This window comes from Corylus avellana, chromosome 8, assembly GCF_965113065.1.
Source record: "Corylus avellana chromosome 8, dhCorAvel1.hap1.2, whole genome shotgun sequence".
Classification (NCBI taxonomy): Eukaryota; Viridiplantae; Streptophyta; class Magnoliopsida; order Fagales; family Betulaceae; genus Corylus; species Corylus avellana.
The window spans coordinates 17,404,148-17,430,053 of record NC_142497.1 but is presented as its reverse complement, the minus strand read 5'-3'; the positions used below and the strand labels follow the sequence as shown (position 1 = coordinate 17,430,053).

At 34.1% G+C, this 25,906-nt stretch overlaps 3 protein-coding genes and 1 pseudogene across 3 annotated transcripts; all 4 read right to left on the bottom strand.

Moving 5' to 3' along the window:
- Window positions 1-1,473: 1,473 nt before the first annotated feature.
- LOC148584211 (uncharacterized) lies at window positions 1,474-4,725 on the bottom strand (annotated as a pseudogene).
- A 42-nt stretch (window positions 4,726-4,767) lies between these two features.
- Window positions 4,768-5,280, bottom strand: LOC148584210 (uncharacterized). The gene has a single exon (XM_088518798.1). It carries the CDS (start codon window positions 5,278-5,280, stop codon window positions 4,768-4,770), a length of 513 nt encoding a protein of 170 aa, XP_088374924.1.
- Window positions 5,281-7,356: 2,076 nt separating this feature from the next.
- On the bottom strand, window positions 7,357-12,866 carry LOC132164596 (exonuclease V, chloroplastic-like). Its single transcript, XM_088519265.1, has 7 exons — window positions 12,423-12,866; window positions 11,493-11,594; window positions 11,212-11,333; window positions 10,046-10,195; window positions 9,789-9,942; window positions 8,778-8,854; window positions 7,357-7,788 (listed from the first exon to the last, which is right to left on the bottom strand). Exons 1-7 carry the CDS (start codon window positions 12,801-12,803, stop codon window positions 7,557-7,559), a joined length of 1,218 nt encoding a protein of 405 aa, XP_088375391.1. The 5' UTR covers window positions 12,804-12,866; the 3' UTR covers window positions 7,357-7,556.
- A 2,926-nt stretch (window positions 12,867-15,792) lies between these two features.
- LOC132163976 (exonuclease V, chloroplastic) lies at window positions 15,793-20,269 on the bottom strand. Its single transcript, XM_059574368.2, has 7 exons — window positions 19,847-20,269; window positions 19,089-19,193; window positions 18,469-18,590; window positions 17,318-17,467; window positions 17,093-17,246; window positions 16,680-16,756; window positions 15,793-16,345 (listed from the first exon to the last, which is right to left on the bottom strand). The coding sequence occupies exons 1-7, from the start codon at window positions 20,183-20,185 to the stop codon at window positions 16,120-16,122; spliced, it is 1,173 nt and encodes a 390-aa protein (XP_059430351.2). The 5' UTR covers window positions 20,186-20,269; the 3' UTR covers window positions 15,793-16,119.
- Window positions 20,270-25,906: the final 5,637 nt, after the last annotated feature.

Genomic DNA, 25,906 nt, shown 5'->3' with positions numbered 1-25,906 from the left:
GCATAACTTCAATGCGTTCTATACACAAATAAAGGGTTTTGTGACCACCATTCAGAAGCTGACACATCAGCTTGGAACAAAAAAACCGCATGTTAACAAAACTGTAACATGAAAGTTACTGCCAAACTAGATATAGAAAAGATAAAGAAGAGAAAGAATGAAATTGAGAGACTTTGAGAGTGAAATAGACTACTACTTCTTCTTGAATCAACTTTGCCAATTCGAGATGGCTAATCTCCATACAATGTTTTTACACTTCTCAAAGATACCTCCTTGAACTTAACCAGCCCTATATAGGCTTAATAATTAAGGCTATATATTAGGCTTACAACTGTTTACAACTAACTATAATAGCTCTACAACTAAGTGTAACAACTTCCATCAACTACTATAACACCTTGCATTATACACGTGCAACAATGCTTCCTAACAGAATTAACTGTCATGCTCATGCTCCCTTTCCTCCAGCTTCCCGTCTCTTCTGTAGCAGTTTCTGATCCCTTGTGCAGCTCCCGTGACAAAAACAAAGGATTTAACCTACCATATTTTATCCTTAAAAATAAAACCCTCCTAACACAATCACTGTCAGCTGCCGCTGGCCAACTCCCGCTGCAAGCCCGCCCATTTTTGTCGCTACCCGCAGAACCATGTCGCCACCGGCCAATATCTCTCTCGCTCTCTCTCTCCGGTAGCTCTGAGTGGCGGGGTTGGCTTGGACGGAAGCGGGATTGGGCTTTTTGGCCTTGTGGGTTTTCTCAGAGTCTTCTCAATCGCCATGTCGGATCTTCTCGACTAGCACTGCCCTTCTTGGCCTTGTGGGTTTTCTTTCCCTCTCTCAGTCTTTCTCTCTCTCTCTCTCTCTCTCTCTCTCTCTCTCTTCAGTAGCTCTAAGCGGTGACGCTCAAAGATGCCGGGCATGGGTGGGCTGTGCTTGGTGTTTGTGGTGGGATCAGATCTACGGTGAGAGAGAGAGAGAGAGAGAGAGAGAGAGATCCGGCATAGTGGCTTGGTTTTTCTCAAAGTATGGGTGGCAGTGGCAGTTGGGGCTATGTGGCGGCGTCGCAATCTGAGATGAGCGGCGCTTTGTTGAAAATTGGAAATAACACTCATTAAGAGATAACACAAAATAGGAAGAGGAATATTCAACTTTTTTCAACTTAATAAAATAATTTGCTTACATGGGTATTTATAGGATACAAATGACCCTTCTAACTTCTTCACAATAACTTCATTCATTTACATCTCATATAACTCCCATGTAACTCCTATGTAAAATAACTCTTGAAAAACTAAAAGACACAACCTTTTCAACTCACTTAGTAACATATGAGAATATGAAATGAAAAGACACTTAGTAACATATGAAAATATGAAATGAAAAGACTCAACTAAATGTTAAAATTAAGTTTATTATTCAACACCCCCTTTTAAACTTAATTTCTTTTAGCCTCCTTGAAATAACGAAGAATTCTTTTAGACGCCTTGAAATGAGGTAGGTGACTCCATATAGCGACTAATAAGCCCAGCTCCATAGAGAATATCCGGTCTTGTGCATGTCAAGTATCTCAAACTTCTAACTAAACTTTTGAAGATTGTTGGATCCACTCTTTCTCCTTCTTCATTCTTCTTTGCCTTGACCACCCATTTCACTCCAATGAGTTTTTGTTCTTTTGGAATATTCGCCAACTCCCATGTGTTCTTTTCAATTGCTTTGATTTCCTCATCCATGGCATTTCTCAATTTTTCATCTTTTATTGCTTCTTCAAAACCTATTGGCTCACATTCCGCAAAATGGCAAAATAGATTTAGATCATCATTTAAATTCTCTGGTACTTGAAGACTACTCATGTGTGGTGGCTTTTCACTAGAACTTTCACTTGATGATGACGACGATGGTGTACTAAGACTTGTTGGAGATGGAGAAGGTGTAGTGGTCTCTTCGTTTCTTGACTCTTCTTCTTCAAGAAAAGAAAAGAAATCATATTTTTCTTTCTCTTGAATGCTCCAATCCCAAAAGTCTTCTTCATCAAATTTCACATCTCTACAAATTACAACTTTGCCGGAATTTGGATTGTAAAACTTGTAGCCTTTAGAACTTGAGTCATAGCCAATGAAAATGTACCTTTTGCTTTTATCATTAAGCTTGGACCTCTCTTGATCCGGTACGTGTATATAGACAATGCTTCCAAAAACTCACAAATAAGAAACACTTGGCTTTCTTCCGCTCCATGCTTCTTATGGTGTTTTATTCCATAGGCTTCTTGTAGGACAACGATTTGATAGATATATGGCACAAATAGGGGTGGCAAAATGGGCACCTGACACGACCCGATTACGACCCGCGGGTACCTGTTACACGATTAGCCTATACCCAGACACGACCTGTTTAGCTAAATGAGTAATCAGGTCTGACACGATTATAACACAAAAATAGCCGGGTAATCCGACATGACCCGTTTTACCCGTTTAAAATAATCGGGTCTAATCGGGTAGACACGACCCGTTAAAACTTAAAACCCTAAACTATAAAATTAAAAAATAAAAATAAAAATTATAATATATGAAGAGAACCCATTTATGGAAATGAGGGAAGAGAAAGGAACAAGAGGGCAATTGCTGCTATGGCTCGTAAGAGCAAGAGGATTAAGGATCTTGGTTTTGGTTTGGGTTTTGTGGGTCTGTGACTCTGTGAAACGCCATTGCAGTTGCAGAGACCGAGAAAGAAGGTCTCTTTCCTTCCTTTTTCCTCCTTTATTTTATTTTATTTTTTTGGCCAGAGCGAGAAAATTTAGTTCAGTGCTCATCCTTACTATGCTTATAAACTAGTAGAAAATCCCCATACCAGTAATCTCTAAAGCTTTGTTTGTTTGGCAGGAAATATCGGTGAGGACGGCGACGGTGAGGAGGGAGACCCGAGAGAGAGAGAGCCGAGACTCGAGACTCGAGAGGGAGAGTCGAGATACGCCGAGACGGAGGGAGAGTTAGAGTCTAAGAGACCGAGACTGTCACTTGAGAGAGAGAGAGTGAGCAGAGATCGAGTGAGAGAGGCAGAGATCTGCTCTGCCTTATCCTGAAGAAGAAAAAAAAAAAAAAAAAAACCCGGGTCTAGCGGGTTGACCCGCTAGACCTGGATACTGTGCAGGTCGACCCGCCAGACACGAAATTACCGAGTCTTAATCGGGTAGACCCGATTACAACCCGAACCCGATAAGCCCAAACCCAATACCTGTTTTTTCATGTCGTATTCGTTTCGGGTTCGCGGGTCTTGTCAAAATTGCCGGCCCTAGGCACAATCAACAACTTTCGCCCAAAATTCTTTAGGCATTCTTTTTGTCTTCAACATGCTTCGAGCCATATTGAGAATTGTCCTATTCTTTCTTTCAACAACACCATTTTGTTGTGGTGATCTCAGAACCGTTAAAGGGCGATGAATTTCATTTTCTTCACAAAATTCTTTAAATTCATTAGTTCTTCATTCGCCTCATCTATCAGATCTCAAGGATTTAATACAATAGCCATTTTGTTTTTCCACAAAGGCTTTGAATTTTTTGAAAACCTCAAACACTTGAGATTGTTTCTTTAAAAAATAAACCCAAGTCCTTCGACTAAAATCATCAATGAAAAGAAGGAAGTAACGATTTTTACCGAATGAAGATGGCTTAATTGGACCACAAACATCCGCATGAACAAGTTGAAGCGGCTCATTTGCTTTTGTAGTAGATTCTTTCGGAAAGCTTTTCCGGAACTATTTGCCGACAAGACATCCTTCACAAAGTTGATCCGGTTGATTGATAAGAGGCAAGCCATTTACCATCCTCTTTTGTGCCAACAATTTTAATCCGCCAAAATTTACATGCCCAAATCTCAAATGCCAAAGCTAAAATGAATCTTTCAAGCAAGTCTTGAGATATTTAGCCACATCCGTTTGAATATTTAATAAAAACATTCTATTGCTTGTCATGGGAACTTTGGCTATCAAATTCTTCTTGTCATCTCTTAGTAAAAGACTACGATTTTTCATATGAATTTCATAGTCTTTTTCCAAGAGTTGTCCCAAGCTCAAAATATTACTTTTCATACGTGGAACAAAATAAACATTTGTAATAAATTGTTGTCCTCCATTTTTCAAGCGAATTGAGATTGTACCTTTCCCTTTTATTGGAACTTTTGACAAGTCTCCAAAAGTAACATTCCCGCTTACCGATTCATCAAGCTCGAGAACTTGCTTTTGTCAACACATATACGGTTGCTTGCCGCATTGTCAAGATACCATGAGTTCTTCTCTCCTCTTTCTTCTCCTTTATAAGCAAGCAACAAAGTGGGCTCCGCTTCCTCGTTTTCAACATAATTGGCTTCCTCTTCAACATTGTTAGCATCACTTCTACACTCCCAAGCATAATGACCATATTTTTGGCAATTATAACATTTAACTTGAAATTTATCATACCTTCTTCCATATTGCTTCCAATTATTTTCTCATCCTTGTCCTCTTGATGCTTGACCTCTTTCTTCGTAATTGTTCCAATTAAGTGGGCTTCTTCCTCTTCCTCTACCACGGCCACGATCGCGTCCTTGTCCTTGTCCTCTTTGACTCATTTCTTGCTTTTCTTCCTTCTCTTTGAAAAAGAGTTTTGTAGCTAGAACTTGCTCCAATGGCTCTTCCTTCTTCTTGTTGAGCCTTTCTTCATGGGCTTGAAGAGATCCCATAAATTGATCAATACTCATGGTTTCTAAATCTTTTGACTCTTCAATAGCTAGCTACAACAATTAGTCAAATTTTTGTTGCAAGGAATGGAGGATCTTCTGAATAACTCGAACATCTTCCAATTTTTCTGTATATCTCTTCATTTGGTTTACTATGGCCAACACCCTTGAATAATAATCCGCAATCAACTCGGATTCTTTCATTCGCAAAACTTCAAATTCGCCTCTTAATGTTTGAAGGCGAACTTTCTTCATTTTATCAACTCCTTGAAAGGAGTTTAGAAGAATCTCCCACGGTTGCTTGGAGGTTGTTGCATTCGCCACCTTCTCGAACATAGCTTCATCCAAACATTGATGAATAAGAGTGAGAGCTTGTTGATCCTTCTTTCGAAGTCTTTGAAAAGACTCTCTTTGATTAGGACTCAAAGAAGCTTCATCTCTAGGCTCATCGTAGCCTTTTTCTACAATCTCCCAAGCATCTTGCGATCCAAGCAATGCCTTCATGCGAATGCACCAATTATCAAAATTGTCTTTGGAAAGGTGAGGGAATTGAAATGTGAAGGTTGAATTGGCCATTTCTCTAGGATCAAGAAACTATGGCTCTGATACCACTTTGTTGAAAATTGGAAATAACACTCACTAAGAGATAACACAAAATAGGAAGAGGAATATTCAACTTTTTTCATCTTAATAAAATAGCTTGCTTGCATGGGTACTTAGAGGATATAAATGACCTTCTAACTTCTTCATAATAACTTCATTCATTTACATCTCATATAACTCCGATGTAACTCCTATGTAAAATAACTTTTGAAAAACTAAAGAGACAACCTCTTCAACTTACTTAGTAACATATGAGGATATAAAATGAAAAGACACTTAGTAACATATGAAAATATGAAATGAAAAGACTCAACTAAATGTTAAAATTAAGTTTATTATTCAACATGCCGGTGGGCTCCGGTGGGGGCAGCCAAGCAGGTGGTGCAATCTGAAGGTGCTGTCTATGTCCTCATGCGGGTGAGAGGTTTGATTATTAGGAGGAAATAATCTGGTGTGTTGCATAAATGTTCTTACTTTGTTCCAAGCAGATTTGGCCATTTTTTAGTGGTGGACACAAAGAGGGGGTTTTGTGCAATGACCGCATAGAAGAATGTCTGATTTCCAACTTTCCAGGGTTTTAAGGTTTGGGGAAGTGAAGAGCACTGGTCATCTACGGCGAGTTGTGCTGAACCCAGTCTCCGGTCCAATGGATTATTGCCTTGTCAGCTTAAAAAAAGTAATCGAACCCACTCTCTTTGTCTGATATTTTTTCTTTAAAAAAGAAGTGTTACAATTTAAATAGGTTAACAATATTAACTGTTTGATTTAAAAATATAATTACACATCAAGAGTTTTTTTTAAAAAAAAATATTTTGTGAGTCCTACATTCTTCTTCATACAAAATGCCTTAAGACCATTCATATCTGGCATAGCAAATGTTTAGCTAAATGATTATATTTTTTTATTTTATATCTATTCATTTTTTTAAAACATTTACTTTCGACTCAGCATTTTAGTTATCAATTTTTACTTTTTTATTGTAATTATTATTTATTTATCTACTTTCTTTATTCTCAAAGAGAGAGAGCAATATTAGAGTTTTATTATTATTATTATTAGCTATGGATTGTTGAATTACAGTGCTCAACAAATTTGTTAAGTACTATAGTGACTCCATAAACTTTTAGCTACTTTGGCTAGCCATACGTAGAGTTTTTTTGGCTATTTTTGTTGAGCCAAATGTGAGTGCTTATATAGTCAAAACATTATTTTGAGGAGCCATGAAGTAGTTTTACAAACTTGCTCCCTTCATTTCATAAGGAGGTGAAGGGTGAGGTCACGGTTCAAGTTTTACAAGGTGTGTAACTTACTAAAAATAGGGACACAATATACATACATTCTCAAACTATAAAAGATGTCACCCAGGAGCCATTTGAGACCCAAAAGGCCCAATTTCTTGGCAGAGGCGGAACTAGAACTTTTAGCCCAGCCAACCAAAACCAAAAGGATCCTCTCAATTTCCTTGAACCGGTTAGGCAAAAATAAGAGGGCAAAATGGACTTTTCAATTGAAAAGTCCATTTTTCCTCCTAAATTGTACTAACCCGATCCTCTCCATTTCAAAGGAAATGGAGAGGATTTCATTCCCCAAGCCAATGGGTGGTTCCGCCCTGGTTCCTTGAATTGATTAATCATCGACCTTGAGGACAAGGTTGTCTTTAAAAGTATGAGATGTTAGGAACCCTTCAATTATTATTATTATTATTATTATTATTATTATTATTAAATAATAAGTCATTTCCTTACTATGGTAGGATTCCTCTTGCTACCAGGATTATGATTACTCATTCATCTTTGTACTTTTTTTTTTTTTTTTTGAAAGGAAAAACATTCTATACTCATTCATTCATCGTTGTACTAGGATTACACTTATTTTCTATTCTATAAAAGTAATGTAATTTCCCTAAGGCTAATCATCAAATAACAATTTTTATAAGCAATATGTAGAGGCTAGACCCCTTGAGCTTGAAGTCCTCGTATCTTGCAATTAGCTATAAATTGTAAGAGAAATGTAATAATCTTTAAAAAAAAAAAAATTACAATTTGCTAATAAATTTTACAACAATAAATCATCTTTACCCCTCATTCCTATATAACGAATATAAAATGGTAAGAGATACATTTGGTGCACAAATAATAGATATAGATATAATACACTATTGACTATTGTACCATATCCCAGAAAAAAGGACCAATGGCATATGGCTCTGGTCAGCGTAGACCAACAGCATAGGAGCTCAGTGCTTTCTCCTATCTCGGTGTACTATTTGGATTGGCTTCTGTAGAGCTTGCAGGCTTGGGTTGAGAGGGACAGAACTTAGCAAATTGACAAAACCTGCATTTCCAACGCTCTGGTGTGCAATGCCCTTCCCGCCCTCCCACCCAAAACTCAAGACAACGATGAATTTCACTCTTGACCCAATCATAATCATATGGACAATGATCTTCACCAAGCACTCTGTTATCCTTTTGGAATTCATATCTGCTCCAAGTTTACCAAATCAATGTTAGAATATATGATATCTTTGTTTCTTTCTAATAAAATCATTTTGATTTATCTTTACCTACCCTAATTCTCCTATAAATAAGAATATAGTGTAGCTCTATTGTGTTCTTCCTCCAACACCCAAAAATTATTTGTCTCCATTTTGTTTTCTTCTGCTATTTTCTTTATTTTCCATTTCATTATGAAATTCTTCAATGAAGAAACATTCGTTGAGATTATACAATTAAATCCTTAGTATGGTTAGTGAGTTTTGCTAGTGTGGATCATCATGGTTCGTCTAATCACAAACAATATGGCAATAATTGCAGCCATAGTTTCAAAAGTGTCATTGCCACTTCAGTCATGATGGAAATGTGGAAATCTTGAAGAGTTTCTCTTTTTCTAAAACCATTTAATGGAAAACTAACCAGACAGACTAGATTACATGAGAATCATAACTCATTCAGTTTCATGAAAAATTTGAAATTAAATCAGGACCGTTAAAAAAATTACAAAATTTTTTTATAGTTTTTTTAAGGCACGTAAGCCAAATTTGATGGTCAAAAGTATCATATTGGATTAACTCCGATCCCTCATATCGTCCCATCAAAATCTTTTAAAGTGTATTTCCAAGTCCAACTAATATATATGCATAGGTAGTTTCATGAGCTAAATCATCCTTCATTTTTAAGCTTTTATCAAAAGTGTGTTTTGGCTAGTTATGGATTTTTTGAACTCTTAAAAGCGCTTTTAATTTATTTACCAAATGGGTACTTTTTCTTCAAACGGATTTTTTAGGTGTTAAAAGCAGCACTTTTAGGCCCCTCAAACGCAGACCTAAACAGACCCTTAATGTGGCCGTGAAAATCACTATTAGATGCTACATGTACTTTGCAAGTGAGCATTTGTACCTAAACATTTAAGAGTACTATGTATAACACTCTTCTATAAAGAAATCTCCGACATTTGTTGTGTACTTATATTACCTCAATAACAGCTGGTCATGGGCAGGGGGCAGCATGCTGCATGTTTGTCTAAAATGTCTCAACACTTCATCAAGGGTCTGCACAGCCAAAGCAAAAAAAGAACAAACAATGAATGCATGACTTGGTGCAGTAATTATCCAAAACCCTTTACCTTTGACTCTTGTATTGCTCACCAATTTTCTGTTGTGTATAGATTCATCCCATTTTCTTGGTATATATATATATATATATATATTAAAATAAGGATAATGCTAGACAGCCCAATATTTTTTCCCAAATTCTCTGATCCATTCAATATATAAATAGATTTATATTGTTTTTTTTTTTTTTTTCTTAAATGAATGTGGCATTCAGATCATTTGAGAAAAAGAATTTGAGAAAAAGTGTTGGGATACCTTACAGGCCTCTATAAAGTAAAGGGGTAAACTTTAAACCCATGAATTACCACCCGATTTGAAAAACCCCCCAAATTTTAAAATCTTTCAATTTAAACACTTGAACTTTCAATTACAGTCAATTTGAACCTCTCCATCAGATTTTAAACGTTAAAAGTGAGACAATGACGTTTATACCCCTGACTTTTTTTATAAAATTTCAAATTTACCCTTAATTTCAAATTAAAATTTTTTTAAAAAGTATATTATAAAAAAAATAAATAAATATAAAAAAAAAAAAAAAAAGCACAAGGTGACCCACAGGCCACCTTGTGACCTTTTTTTTTCAATTTGTTTTTAATAAAAAGAAAATTAAAGGGTAATTTTGTCTTTTTAAGGGTTTTAACAACAAAAATTGATGGAAAAGTTCAAATTGATTGTAATTAAAAGTTCGAGGGTTCAAATTGAGAGGTTTTAAAGTTTAAAAGAAGGTTTCTCAAATAGGGTAGTAATTCAGAGGCATAAAGTGAAGTTACCAATAAAGTAAATGATCAATCAATAACAATAAACCAAATAAAGGGAAACCCTACTTTCTAGACTGGGGTAACTAGAAATTGAAGACAGAGAGGATCTATACCTTTCCAGGAAACCCTGACTTTGTATTGTTCTTCCAGATTTCTTCGGACAAGATATAATAACGATTCAAGGAAAAGAAATTGAAAAACTGTGTAGAGGGGAACTTATCAGCTACTAAATTGTCCCACAAATACTTGTAGCACATCAATTGAAGCCTGCCAATAGAAAAATGTTCATGTAATGATTTTGTTGATGCATTAGCTAACAGTTGCTCATCTCAATCACTTTGAAAGGGGAAAGCCACTGTAATTTGCATACCTTCCATTTCTTTGCTGTGGTTCAGCAGGAGGTGTTTCACTCCAACGAGTCTTTGTCTCTACTAAGATTGCACTTCTATCAGCTTCATTTAAAAGCATCCGAACCTCATCAATCATTCCCACCATCCATACACCTTCCACAAAGCCTATCCTGATGTATAGTCCATTGGCAAGGGAAAGAGAGGTAATAAAGAAAAATGTACAAAAAAGAAAACACTATAAGCTTTGCCAAAGGCAAGAATATATTTGATTTTATAGTAACTTCACTTTACACCCTGAATTACCACGCGATTTGACAAGCCCCCCAGAACTTCAAAACCTCTCAATTTGAACCCATGAACTTTCAATTGTAGTCAATTTGAACCTCTCCGTCAGATTTTAAACATTAAAAGTGAGATAATGATGTTTATACCCCTGACTTTTTTATAAAATTCCAAATTTACCCTTAATTTCAAATAAATTTTTTTTTAAAAAAAAAAAAAAAAAATCACAAGGTGGCCCCTAAACCCTAAACAAAAAAAAATCACAAGGTGGCACCCACGTTGGGCCACCTTGTGACCCTTTTTTTTCAATTTTTTTTTTCCTATTTTTTTTTAATAAAAAGAAAATTGAAGGGTAATTTTGTCTTTTTAGGAGTTTTAATGGAAAGAATTGACGGAGGGGGTAAATTGACTACAATTAAAAGTTCAAGGGTTCAAATTGAGATATTTTGAAGTTCGGAAGGGGGGCTTGTCAAATCGCGTAGTAATTCAGGAATTTAAAGTGAAGTTACCCATATAAATTTTTATAGATGTATAAAGGTCGTTCCACCCATTTGCCGTCGGATTTAACCCCAAAACCTAACGGGAATGGTAACATTGCAAACTTTTTAAAAAGTTTAATATACTAAATTGGGATATTTTAAACTTTAGAGGGGTTGATTGCAAAAACAATAAAGCTCGGGATTAACTATTTCAACGTTTGTTTACTTACCGGTTTTACATATCAAAGCACTAATTGATTAGGACTATTCTAATGACACTTTCAAAACAACTTCTCTTACATTAAAACTTTAATCTACTTTTATGACTTGTAAATGAATTGGTACATAGTAAAATGTAAGCTAATGCCTAAACCACGAGGAGCTAGAAATGGAATTAGGAGACAGCCGCAAATGATTGAACTTACAATGGCAGCTCGCGAGTTAATCCTTCAAATAATAATTGATTTGCTTGAATTATGAAATTCATAAGCCTCACAGCCCATACGTCCTCAGCTGATCTGACTTGAAGTTCCACTTTTTTCACAACCTGCCCAGAAACAGATCGAAACAGGATCAGGATCAGTTTGCTGACCAAAATGGGAAATATTGAGCTTTTGTATGTTGTATTTGGTTGAATATTACAGCAATTTTTTTTTCCAGGGAAAATAAAGTAAGAAAATGTGAAATATTGAGCTTAAATGCATACCTCTTCTTCAAGTATTGCATGGCGAGCTCTGCCTCTTCTCATAGCATCAGTCTTTTGCTTTTGAAACTGAAGAGCAAACTCCTTTTGTTTCTCGCACCATTCCTATTGTAAGCATGAAATGAGAATGAATGTGAGAAAACTAAATCGCTTGATGTTTTCAAATTCGACGAGTTGAACGGACTAAATCGCTTGATAATGAAATTCACATTAGAGAATTTCCTATAACAAAATGCAACATATTAAGCTTGACATTAACTTTGTACCTGGATCCGAATCATTTCCAATCCATTTTGGACCGGAAAGTATTCAGTTCATGGTTAGGATTTTTAAAAAAAAATTTTAAAGTTATAAATGGGATACCTGTCTCACTAATAAAAAAAATAAAAAATAAATTAATAAAAAAAAAAATGGTGACTGCTCACCCCATTTTAGCCAATAGGGGGTGGCCGGACCACTCCCGTTGGCCCTTGGAGGTGCATACAACCCAAGACTATCACCATTAATGGCAACTTAATTATGATAATTTCATAGTGCTCAGCTTTTTTCTTTTTCTTTTTGGGCACATAACAAGTAACCTCTCCAGCAAGAAACTAGAGAGAGCACGGTGTCAGTGAACATGAATTTCACACTATAGCAAAGAAAAAGCAACCATTTGAAAGCAATATTAATTTTGGGCCTTCTCCAAGTTATCTTATGCTAACATTTTACCAAAAACAGTCACAACGTTGAGATTGTTATGGCTCTTAATCAGCGTTAACAAGCAAAGTCATAAATTAATACATATTCATCAGTCTCGATCTCTGAGTCTATGTAGTGTTCATCACCATTTCTGAAAACTTCAAACCACATTCAAACATGGAAATCTTCAACTAAATCACACCCATTTGCCAAAACCCAAAAAGAAAGCAAAAAAAAAAAAAAAAATCGTACCGTGGAGGTAACATCACTGACATATAATCCAGTCTTGCTCCGAAATCGATGAAAAAACGACTCTGTCACTCTACTCTTCTTCTGGGCACTCCTAAGACAGCCTAGATCTTCTATGTCGGATTCCGCACAAAACGACAACCTCCTCTTGGCCTTGGAAGGGAGGGAAATGATTGAATGGGTAGACCTCGCTTTTCTCTGGAACTGAGAGGGTGAACGAGTTGCCGGAGTAGTCGCAGAGGAAGAGGGAGTGGCCGTGGCGGCCGCTAAGGCAGCTTCATTGGAAGCCATTTCTTCCTCGCTCATGAACTCCGTTTGAATGTCGACACCACAATTGTTGAGGGATAACTTGGAGAATGACTTGCGGAGAGTTGACTCGTTCATTTTCGGGTAATCAGGTAAGACTCGCGCATGGAGAAATGACCGTTACAATTTACAGTCGCCTCGCCAAACCCCAACCTTAAGGAACGAACCATTGCTGAATCTTTTGTTTGGAATCTTTTTAACATTTAGCTTTTGATCCAAGCTTTCTGACCTGTAGACCGTTGCAGCGTGGGTTGTCTTGTGATACGATTGCATTCAATTTAAAATTAAAAAAATAAAAAATTGTAAATTTAAAAATTATTATTTATATTAAACAACCTAAAAAATAAAATAAATATGTGATGTTACTTAAATACGAGTTAAAAAGAATTATTTTTTTCAAAAAATTAAAAAGACGGGTTTTGGCTCAAAACTCTTTTATAACATAAAGTGCAAAGAACCGAATGAAAATATACTCGGTTCTTATTAATAATCTATCACATTTTTAATAGATAGTATTATTCAAATGTTACATAATTTTAAAAAATTGACCTACTTTTAAGTAGGATGTATAAAAGTCATAGTTAAGATAATTTGTCTATAGGTTTGAAACGGTCATTTCTACAAAAGTCATAGATAAGATAATTTGTCTATAAAAATCTAATCTATTCTACTAGAGTCTTACTATGCGGCTGCCAAAAGACAGCCTAGCGTAGGACATATATTAAAAAAAATAAAAAATAAATTTTGTCAATTTTTTTTTATTTTTTTGTTAGTTAAATTTTTATGAGTTAATATTTAATTTTTAATGTCTTAAAACTTGTTTTTAGATTCAAAACTAAAATTTAGGGGTGAAAAATTAACCCTTTAGGGATTGTATCATCCGGGATTCGATCATCCTAAATTTGGTGCTAATACCTCAAATTTAGTGCTAATACTTCAAATTTAAATTTTCTTTTAATATCTTTCTTCAAAAAAAAAAAAAAAAAATTAGCCACGTCAGATTTGGCATACGTTGGGATGAACCCCAGGCTGCCAAAAATTTCTACTCATTCTACAAATGTTACTTTTGTAGATTCCTGCTACTTTAGGAACAACATGGTTCCTTCCGAACCTGCTTTAGTCCTAACATGCCATCTTTTTTTTTTTTTTTAAGTTTTTCTTTTTTTTCTTTTTTTTTTTTAACAAAAATCTGTAACTTTCATTGATGAAATATCAAGAGCATAAAGCTCTTATAACACAAACTGAAAATTCATAAGCAAATGGTATGAGGTTACAAAGTCATATAAATGACTCTATATACAATTAGAGTTAAGGAACATATGTGTTTCGTGCAAACTAAATCTATGATATAGGTATCTCAAATACAAAAACCAAAATTCAAAGCAACAAAAAAATTAAAAATTCGGCCGTGAGAGATAAACCCCCACACCAAGCTACTCCTCCTCGACCTAAATGTCAGGAGACAATTCCATCATCAACCCGCAGGTCAGGATAAAAAGAATAAAAACTCAACAAACAAAAAAATTCCCACAAGCAGTAGCCAGTAGCGCAGGAGCACCGCAACGTAGACATCTCTAGGAAGACATGCCTTGGCTGATGAAGACGATCAAATCTATGGTAGAAGAAACTAGATATAGATCTAGAAACTAGATCTAAAGCAAACCTGCCAGAAACGGAGACCGAAAAAAACTACAAAAAAGACACCGAGCACTACTACTGGGGAAGGGGAGAAAGGAAGATCTTCTTTGTGATTTCTTTCTTGGTGTTACTTGGAAGAAAAGAAAAGGAGAGTTCTACAGAGAAAGCAAGGCCTCTCTCTCTAGACTTTTTCTTACTCTCTTTTTCTTTTTTATCATCTTTAAAGCAAAGATGTCACCTTCACCAAAGTAGGAAATAAAGCGAGTCTTCCCCCTTAAGAAAACACCAACAGACTACTACTCTCCATTGAGAATTCTTCTCCTTACACAGTTTGGCTTTCCTTTTAATTCAGTGAGAACAAGACGTATTGATGACATACACATTGTCAATATAATTCATCTTATACAATATCATGATAGGGATTTTCTAGGTTCCGGCAATTTTTCCTATCTCTGCAATCGAACAAGGCAGTTAGAGGTTTTTGATAGGGTTTTTGTTCAAATAGGATTTCTCCTAAATACTTGTCCCAACAAATAAACCACATCGAAGAGGCCTCTCACAACTTCCTACAATCGGATTGAAGGGGATTATCATCTAGCAAAAATCTTTTTATAAGAGATTGATGTGAAAATTTCAAAGGAGAAACTAATAAGTTTTTAATTTTAACAATCAAGTTCTTACGTTTCTTATGATATATAATTTTAAATAGGTCCTTCCTTTAACTTATTGTCAAATTAATTAAAGACATGTCACATTGGACTAATCAATTAATGCCACATGACTCACTTGACACATCATATGCTAATTATATGCGACACATGACACAATTACTTTAAATTAAAAAATATACTCTAAACAAACAATTAAAATAAGCCGGCCTGCAACTTTGGCGCACGGCACTTGACATAAGCTAAAGATCAATGATGGAGTTTCTTCGACCGTTCAAATTTAATTTATTTATCGTTCTTATGAAAAATTTAAAATTAAAGAGAAACTTCACTGAAGACCCCCGAACTTTCACCCGTTTTGAAATATCCCCCCTAAACTTTAACATCTCTCAATTTAGTCCACTGAACTTTCAATTGTTCTCAATTTGGACTCCTCCGTCAATTTTAGCAATTAAAAAATACAAAAAAGACCAAAATATCCCTAATTTTTTTAAAAATAAAAAATAAAAAAATGTTTTGAAAGTTGAAATTTTATACAAAAGTCAGGAGAATAAACGTCATGTAATGTTTAAAATCTGACGGAGGAGTTCAAATTGAGAGCAGTTGAAAGTTTAAGGGAGTAAATTGAGAGATTTTGAAATTTATGAGAGATTTATTAAATTGGGTGGAAGTTCAGGGGTCTTCGGTGAAGTTTCTCCTAAAATTAAATATAATCCATTGAAAAACTACCGCACATATTTACAACACCAATGCCAAACCTCATATTTGTAGAGGTTGTCCAAGTACTTGCCAAACTTTTAGCAACACAAACGCACACCAACAAGAACACATATTCCAGGGTTGATATACATATTTCTACAGAATGAATTTAGTATGACAACAAATCAAATTTACAGCAAAGAATCATCATAGCCTACAGCAAATGCAATTTGTGCGTAGATGATACATATATAATCATTGCACATCCCCAACGACAAATCCACTCATGTTCTTCAGGTCAGCAACACACCGCAAAGAAAGCTTCAACAAAAAATATATGCTTCTTTGCAGGAAGGTGGGATGTTTTGCTCACTGAGTTTACTATTTTCCTAAGTGTTTGTATGGTTTGGAGTCATATCAGGATCAGTGTTTGCAGGACAGATAGAAGCAAACTGACAGAACCTGCATTTCCAACGCTCTTCTTCTGGAGTGTAACGGGCTTCTCGATCCCCTAGCCAGAACTCAAGACAACCCTGAAGTTGATTCTTGAGCAAATCTGAGTCAAATGCAAATTGATCTTCGCCAAGCAATGAATTATCTTTTTGGAACTCATACCTGCTTGAAAAGCAACCGGGTAAATGTCTTGCTAGAAGCAACTGATTAATATTGTCACCAAATATATTCCAGAAAAGAAGGAAATTTTCATAATGCTCAACAACCCACTTCCCAGTAGGAGTTTGCTAATAGTGGCTCCACCTTTATTCATGAAGAAGATAGCTATAGTTGAGGCACGAACATACCAATATCAGCCAGAGTGGAGTAAACTTTTTTTTTTTTTTCAAGTAATCAAAATTTATTAAAAAGCGAAAGGGTGAAACCAAAGTACACAGGAAATACCTAACAAGCAACCAATTTACATAGGGAAGAAAAGTATAAATTTTCTTCTCACCTCAACAAAAGCTGGTCATGAGCAGGGGGCAGCATGCTAAATGTATTTCGGTATAATCTCACCATGTCATCAAGGGTCTGCACGGCCAAAGTAAAAAAGATATAATATAAAAGCATGGATGGAGTTCTTAATTATCTGAAAACTCTCTAATGCTATATTATTCACGTTTTCACAACTATGTAGAGATTCATGCAAATTATAAAAAACAAGTCAAACCACTGATGAAAAGAAGCTCCTCTCACATTGTTAAAAGTATTATCAATAACACGTACAACTATCGCCAAAAAAATTTAAGGAGGACTTGTTTTTCTTACTTGGAGAACCAAGGAAACGAGCATTATGATGATGGGAACATCTCACACTATGTCTCAAACTATTTAATTAATGATTTAAGAGAGAAATAGAGTCCTTACCTCTACCGGGAACCCTGAGTCAGCGATTCTTTCCCTGATATCTTCAGATAAGACAGAATGAGGATTCAAGGTAAAAAAATCAAAAAACTGTTGGGAGGGGAAATGGTCAGCAACTAAATTGTCCCACATATACTTGTAGCACATTAGTTGAAGCCTGCCAAAATATAAGTGGATGTCAAAACTTTATTCTGATGCATTAGTTAACAATTCTTCATCTATGCATACCTTCCATTCCTTCTTTGTGGTTCAGCAGGAAGAGTGTCTCGAACACGAGTCTTTGTGTCAACTAACATTGGGTTTCTATCAGTTTCAGTTGCAGGCATTCGGATCTCATCAATCACTCCCACCATCCATATACCTTCTGCGAAGCCTATTCTGATTTCATAAGCAACTATAGTCCATCAGCAAGGGGGAAAAAAATATTAAGATCAGTTGTCCGAATTCCATCCATATATGAGAGAGACAGATGCAAAAATATAAAGGAACAAGATACCCTCTGACAGAAACACCAATATATATTATTTCTTATCAATTTTTAGAAAAGCATTCTATTGCATGTGTAGAGGCACTTTCTCTATACTAAGCATTTTATAAACTTTCCATGTTTTGTTATTCATACTGATTTCAGTATATCCAACACATTATACAATTGGGACAATACAAATGACTTTGGTAAAACGCTAAGTACTAAATAATCAAATCTATTGCACAGCACACTCTTTTCAAGCTGGGACTGGGACTCATTTCCAACCCATATAAACTGTTCTCAAGGTATCTGCTCATCATTCACATAGAACTATGATGTAGTTATCGTATGCTATGCAATAACTTATCTATTTAAGAAGCTATAAATTGCTTAATCAGGATATGATAACCAGTAATATGGAAAAAGCTAAATTCTAAATCCAACTAATTTTTCCAAACTAAATCCTGCACCAAGAACAAAGTAACATTTAACTGAAATAAAACACAATGTACTTCAAAATTATACAATGAGCCACTAGCAAGTGCATAAAAATCATTGCCATGTGGTCATTAAGAGCTAGCCAAAACCATGACAAGCCAGAATTGAGTTAGGAGATAGCCAAATCCCAAATATGATTGAACTTGCTATTAAATCATCAATTATTGCAAAAGGTTAAGCTAATAGGAGAGAGTGAATTTAATCATTAATTTAATATTTTAACACTCTTCCTCGCGTGTGGGACTAGAAAACACATGGAATATTTTAATTAAAATGGGGGGTAAACTATGGAGTCATAGTTCAAACTCAGGATTTATGCTCTAAAACTATATTAAATCACTAGTTATTCCAAAAATTTAAACGGACAGAAGAAAATGAATTTAATAATTCAATTTAATATTCTAACGCTTACAGTGGCAGCTCACGAGTCAATCCTTCAAACAGTAATTGATTAGCACCAATTATAAAATTCAGAAGCTTCAGAGCCCATGCGTCTTCTTTAGATTTGACACAAACTTTTACTTTTCTCACAACCTGCCAAATATACAATTGAGATGGATTGTACACAGTGAGCATAAGAAAGACATGGAAGGTGACTAATCAAAACATTTGTTTGCAGTTACAAATATGCACAGAAAACATAGAGGTAAGTAAGTATAATGACCTTCAAGGGATTATATGTAGAATGTGTACCAAAAAATGATTTCCAAACACCAAATTGATGAAATTATAAGAATGAATACAGTATGCATGGAGACTATTTTAGTACTATACAGTGTGCATGTATACGTATTGTAGCTAATATTATTTCTATTTCTTTCACTTCATTTCAACGGTTTCTTAATTTCATGCAACGGCATTTAAGCCAAATATGTCTGCCACATTATTTAAGTTCGAGAAGTTGATGAATTATACCAAATTTACCAGAAAAACAATCCATTTTGGACTTGGGGAGTTATGAGTTCATGGAAACAAGAGGCATGCATGTAAAATGCGGCATTAGTTATATATATCATGAGTTTAAAAGTGTACCTCTTCTTCAAGTTTTGTGTGCCGAGCACTACCTGCTTTCATAGCTTTATTAGTTTTACGCTTGCCACGGAGGAGAACAAACTCCATTTGTTTTTCGCACCATTCCTATTGTTAACATGCAATAAGAACCAATGTGAGATGATATGTTTTGGTTTCAATAAGTTACAAAACATCTGTTCGCAGTTACAAAAGGGGCAACATAGAAGTAAGTTGAATGACCTTCAAGGTATTTTATATGTAGAATGTGTCCGAACAAATGATTTACAAACACCAAATTGATAAAATTATAAGAATATTCATCCAAAAAAAAAAAATCATAAGAATGAATACAATATGCATGTATACTATTTTAGTCCAATACACTCTACATGTATACGTACTGTAGCTAATATTATTTCTATTTCATTCATTTAATTTCAAAAGTTTCTTAATTTCAGCCTTTGGACATACAAGAATTTGTAAAAAAGCCAAATCAAAAACTAATTTTTACTTCACTTTATCCAGTTGTATACCAGTCGTTTGCAGAGTACTAAATATCATTTGTCTGTAAATAAACGAACCTACGTGCACACACATTCCAATCTCTAGCATTCATCACCACAAAATCTTCAAAAGAAAACAGTTAAACTTAAAATTCTAGCACAAACCATTCCAACCCATTTCACAGACCGGAAAATCTCTCACATTCAAAGCAAAACTTAAAACTTCAACAAAAAGCAACAAACAACCCAGTCCCATTATGAGAAAATATTCAATACCGTGCCAGTGATATCAGTGACAGACAAGCCCTTCTTCCTCCTAAACTGATGCAACAAGGGCTCAGCCTCTTTGCCCTTCTTCTGGGTGCTCGCAAAATCGCCCGAATCCTCGATGTCCAGGACGGTCCGACCCGAGCAGCTCCTCTTGGACAGGACAGTGATTGACTGAATAGACCTCGCGTTCCTGTGAAAATCAAAAGGTGAACGAATTGCAGGGATGAAAGTTCGAGCGGCGGATAACGCAGCTTCAATGAGAGCCATTTCTTCTTCGCTCACGATTTCGATTGGGATCTCGCCAACGCTTTTGTTAAGGGGTGGCTCGGAGAGCGACCCGCTCATCCTTGGCGTCGTGGGCGATCGGGTGAGTTTCGTGGAGAAATGACCGTTGGCTTCAGGGGCGACTCATCCGCACATTGTTCTGTAATTTACGTTTCCAAGTTCGGACCCAATTTGCGAGTAAAATCAAACAATTATTATTATTATTATTATTATTTTAAACAAATTACTATTATTTTTTGTAAATTAATCAAACAATTATTAAATCACATGATTCAAAAAAATTATTGGATAAATTAAATTTTAAACTCTCCACTTTCATTTATTGAGATTTGGCTTTCCATTTTAAATTATCTATCTTTTGTATAGAAATTGATCTATCTATAATACTTTTTATTCTCGTGTAAAAATGGATCAACTTCTATAAATAAAATTTATGTGAAGATATATTTTTTATATTAAAGTGAGAAAAAGAAAATTCTAAGAATAATGTTAGATATACGCTTATTTTCTTACACTTATTTTTATATTGCCTTAACTCGTTTTTAAAATTATTACTAAATTTGAGATAGATTTTTATTGAATTTTAATTCAATATTAATTTTAAAAGTCACCTAAAAATTATAGAAATTGGTGTGAAAAAGTAGAAAGTAAATATAACATTACTCTTTTATGTATTAGTGTGAGCAATTTGACGGAAGAGTTTATGAAAGCAATCATAATCCCTTTTTTTTCTTCTTTTTTTGAGATGTCTAAAAAAAAAAAAATACAAGATATTCAAACTAATTACCTCTGTTTGATAAGACGTTATCCGAAATGTAGTGTTTATGTATTAGTGTAAGCAATTAGATGGAAGAGTTTATGAAAGCAATCATAATCCCTTTTTTGTTTTATTCTTTTTTTGATATGTCTAAAAAAAAAGTAATTGTACAATAAGTCCCTGAGTCAACTCATTAAAATTTAAAAATTCTTTTTAAGTTTTTTTTTTTTAAAAAAAAAAAAATTTACTTCCTAGATTAATCGAAATGACAATAAAATTCCTACCGTCAAAAAAGCGAATTCCATTGTAGAGTTTTTTTTTAAAAAAAAAATTTAGATTTAAATTTTAAAATTAAATTAATAAAAAAAAAACTGTTATTTTAATGAGGTGAAATGATGCATTTTGGTTGGGATTAACGGCTGTTAAAAACTTTTGACGGTAGAAATTTTATTGTCATTTCGATTGGCCTAGAGAATAAATTTTCGAAAAAAAAAATTAAAAAATTAAAATTAAAATTAAAAATTTTTAGAGAATTGACTCAAAGTCTTATTATACAATTACTTAAAAAAAAAAAAAAAAAATCCGAGATACTCGAATTAATAACCTCGGTTTGATAAGAGGTGGTCTGAACTACCATAGTAGATTCTGTGGACAAAGCAATGATAATCCTCAAGGGACAAGGCAAGTACAAGAAGAGTCTTACGGGACAAGCAAGTAGAAGAAATAAAAGACGCAATGTTCTTTGTCACTTGAAAATTGTTGAGTGCGTTGGCCCAAGCTCAATGTCCAACTTTGTCCCTTTTCTTTCATCTCCTTTTTGTCCAATTTGGTTGTACATCTCAGGCCCAAAACAGGTTGTTTATCAACTTTTGCTCTGATGAAGTAAAGTATATTCTTTATTATTACATCTTGTGTTGGCTTAATTCAGTTTTAAAACGCAGAGACTATTGTTCATAGGCTCAAACACTGATATAAAATGCTCAGAACCCAATCTTCACCGTTCATAATGTAGACTCATGTGTCATGAACGTCCCTGCAAAATTTCAGCTCAATCGGACCACAAACGCCTATCGATCGAAGCTATTGATCAAGACTCGACAGTATTTCCAAAATGCTGTTTTTCCCCACTGCAGGCCATGTCCGAACACGGTGCTAGGCTATCCGGACAGGCTTTCCAGAAACTCTATTTTTGCTCTGTAAGGCCCTGTCCAGACAACCCATTAACCTGTTCGAACACTCCGTACCTATTATGCCCAAAAACGTGTTTTTAGTGGGCCTAGGTCTAAGATTTGATGTACTGATATATATACATTATTATAGAAAAGAGAGGCACGAATTTTCACCCAGAGAGTTCGTCGGAGGCTGTGCTAAGAGAGATCATATGTGGTGAGCTTTAAATTGAATCTCTTAGAGTTTTAGTTTTTTGTTTGATAAATCTATAGTTAATAAGTCTATCAGAAGGGTCTGGTAAAGGAGAATCACGTTGAAGAAGATTGTGAGCAAGGAGACGAGTTGTAGGCTTGTCGATCTTATAAAGCCAAAGTCTTGCAAAGGGTTGTAAGTGTTCCTAGTGTCTGTAATCTCTGGATAATCTTTTGATAGTAATTTCTTGGGTTTAGCTACCTCGGAGAAGTTTTACTTTTAGATCGGTTTCTAAAAGGTTTCCTTTTTGGAACCAAAATATCTATGTCTGCCTCTTTATTGCTTTATATATTTTGGGTGATTGAAATTTTTATTGCTTCATAGTATTAATTCTGCATAAATTGTGATAAACAAATTTTTAGAGTCGGCATAGCGTTTTTCATTTATTGTACCGTTCAAAATGCTTTTCCTTTTAACAGACAATTAAATTAATAAAATATATTAAGCTCACAAAATATTTTTTTTAAAAAAAAAAATTTCTTATAAATGATGTGACATAACTTGATTGAATTTCTCAAAATTTAGATTCATCTCGTTGTCAATCATGTTAAGTTACATCACTTTGTAAGCGTTTTTTTTTTTTTTTTTATAAAATATTTTGTAGGCCTAGTATTCCTCTAAATTAACATCATGTAGTCATACGTTCCTTTTTTGGGGGGGAGGTTGAACGGATTCGCGAGTAAGTTTTATAAAGTTTAAGAGGTGATATAAAATTTCATTCGGGGGGGGGGGCAAAAGTGACAAATAACTCTCTACTTTAAACTTTTATTTGTAATTTTGATGGAAACTATTAATGCGCAACATCAATAACAATAAGATATGTCTCTTATTTGATAAAAAAAAAATAATAAATAAATAAATAAATTATAAAATAAAAATTAAAAAAAAAAAAAAAAAAAAAAGCTTAAATTTTTGGCGTAGTTCAACAATCCCCATATTGGCCAAAGAGGGTGGCTGCGTAACGCTCTGAATTTTATTTCCTAAATTAATAAATTTTAGATTGATGGTATTGTAGGGATAGAGGTTAGTTGGATTTCTTTTTTTAATCAGCACCAAAAAAAAAAAAAAAAAAAAAAAAAGGCTGGCTTTGATGAAAGTTTAGACTTTAATAAGTGAGGTAATGAAGCTATGCTTTTGGGTGATCAGGCGAGGCCTTCAATTTGACACACAAGGAAAACCAAAACAAATAGATCAACAAATTGTCTGAAAAAAAAAAAAAAAAAAAAAAAAAAAAAAAAAAAAGACAAATCCTCATTAAACATTAATTTGACCGTGGGACATTTCTTTTTCTTATTCTTTTTCTTTTTCTTTTTTCTTTTTGGGAAAGTCTATGTATGTCCTGAAATTACTACTCAATTCATAATGTCCTTAAAACTTTCAATTACGATAATATTCCTCTAAATTATCAAAAATTGTTAATGTCTCCCCTAATAATGAAAATATCCTTAATAAAATAAAAATTTTAAAAAATATATATAACTAAAATTTTTTTTTTAAAAAAAAAAAAAAAAAAAGGAGTGTAATTTGTTTTTTTAAAAAAAAAAAAAATCTTTTTGTATATTTTTTTAAAAAAATTTATAAGGGTATTTTTGTTTTATTGACAAAAATTTAAGGTCATTTTTGTCTTTTTTCTAGCTTAGAGCGGGACATTGTCAATTTTTTAATAATTTGAGTGAGACATTATCAATTGATTGATAGTTTGAGAGGAGTATATAAATTTTTCCATATTTTTTTTCTTTGGGTGACAATAATAAGATGGTGATAAGAATCATGCATCAGGAAATGAGAAGAATTAAAATTATATCACGGTATAGTAGAACTACTGAAATCCATTTTGCTCACAATTAAAATTTAAGAATCAAAGCTTCATTTCTTTTTTTCGTCTGTTTACTTAATTTACAGAAGAAGAAAAAAAAAATTAGAGAAATTTTCTCAAATTCTTTGAAAATAACGCGCACGTGGCCCGTGGGAGCTTTTATTTTTTTATTTTTTTTATTTTTTTATAATTGAATAAGGAAAATGGTTATAGAGGAGGATCTTTCACATTTCTGATCCGAATGGAAGAGAGAATGGGAGATCATGTGGGAATGCTTCCAAAAATAAGATTGGAAGCAGCCCATTAAGGTAAAGCATGTGCCCTAAAATTGACACATCGAGGCACTTTCAAAGCATTCCAACTTTGAAAGGAAAAAATAGCTAAACTAATATCATAAATACAGTTTGCAAAAGACTAAGAAGAAAAAGAGCAGGGCTATTAATAGATAAAATCACAAGGAGAGCATCCCCTTCCATCGAGATAGAACTCAATCCCAAAGAAGCAGCCAAACGAACTACCAAAAGGGCTGCATGAACTTCACCTTTCAAAACATCCGTGGAACCAAATTTCTGAGTAGCAGCTAGAAAAATGAAACCATTTTCATCACTGATTACCGTTGCAGCAACTACAAAAGAACCTCTTACCGCAACATCAAAATTCCCTTTTATCCAACCTGCTACCGGAGGCGTCCAAACGGAAGGAAAAGCAAGATCCCTCCAAGCATTATTATGATGATTGAAAGTATTGGAGATGAGAAGAATCGCTGAACTCGGAGAAGGCTGAGTACCTTCGTGAATCAACAGATTCCTAGCTCTCCAAATAAAATCCATAGTAAGGAAAGCAAAAAGCTGAAATTTGCGCACATCAACCTTAGGAATACCTAGAGCAGCCACTGGACAAACGAGAGCAATCACGCAATCCAAAATAGATCTAAAAGAAAAAACTGACAATGAGAGAGGCCAGGGGGAGCTTGCTGGCCATTCCAAAGGTTTGACCCTGAATGCTTATGACAAGTTTTCTTTTTTTAGGTAATTCTTCTTATAATCTATTCCTTCCTCGGTAGAAATGAATATATATATATATATATATATATATATGGAAAATTATAGTTTACTCCCTTAAAGTTGATAGTATTTTTTAATTTGAACACCGAAATTTCAATTTTTGCAATTCAGCCCCACAAAGTTTCAATTTTTTTTTTCAATTCGACCAATATTATCCCAAAATTCTCATACTGCCCATAATTTTTATTTTTTTATAAAAAAAAAAACAAAATAAAACAAATTTGGGGGTGCAAAAATGGCTAGATGGCCACCCCGAATTTTTTTTTTAAAAAAATTAAACAAATAAACAAATAAAAATTATGGGCAATATGAGAAGTTTTGAATATAATTGGTCAAATTGCAAAAATTTAAAACTTTGGGAGGTTGAATTGCAAAAATTAAAATTTTGATGTTCGAATTAAAAAATGCTATCAACTTTGAAAGGTAAACTGTAATTTTCTCATATATATATTTAATTCTACCAACCTCATGATGTGGTAGAACTAAACTAAGTTTCAAATATATATATATATATATATATATATATATATTTGAAACTTAGTTTAGTTCTACCAGAGGTTGGTAGAATTAAATTTTTTTAAAAATGACTTTATAATTTGTACTTTTTTTGTAATTTTATAATTTGTCTTTTGGCTCTCAAGACCAGATCTACTTTCATACAATTACTAAAGTCAACCTCTTCACCAATCATTTTTTAGGAATTAAACATACAAAGAAAAGTA

Excerpts from the sequence above, each read along its gene's own strand:
- LOC148584210 (XM_088518798.1), bottom strand. The coding sequence starts at position 5,280 with ATGGCCAATTCAACCTTCACATTTCAATTCCCTCACCTTTCCAAAGAC.
- LOC132164596 (XM_088519265.1), bottom strand. The coding sequence starts at position 12,803 with ATGAACGAGTCAACTCTCCGCAAGTCATTCTCCAAGTTATCCCTCAAC. Across the intron at positions 11,595-12,422 it reads TCAGTGATGTTACCTCCACG|GAATGGTGCGAGAAACAAAA; the intron begins GTACGATTTTTT and ends TGCTTACAATAG. Across the intron at positions 10,196-11,211 it reads TTAACTCGCGAGCTGCCATT|GATAGGCTTTGTGGAAGGTG; the intron begins GTAAGTTCAATC and ends ACTATACATCAG.
- LOC132163976 (XM_059574368.2), bottom strand. The coding sequence starts at position 20,185 with ATGAGCGGGTCGCTCTCCGAGCCACCCCTTAACAAAAGCGTTGGCGAG. Across the intron at positions 18,591-19,088 it reads ACACAAAACTTGAAGAAGAG|GTTGTGAGAAAAGTAAAAGT; the intron begins GTACACTTTTAA and ends TATATTTGGCAG. Across the intron at positions 16,757-17,092 it reads ACTCAGGGTTCCCGGTAGAG|ACCCTTGATGACATGGTGAG; the intron begins GTAAGGACTCTA and ends TTGGCCGTGCAG.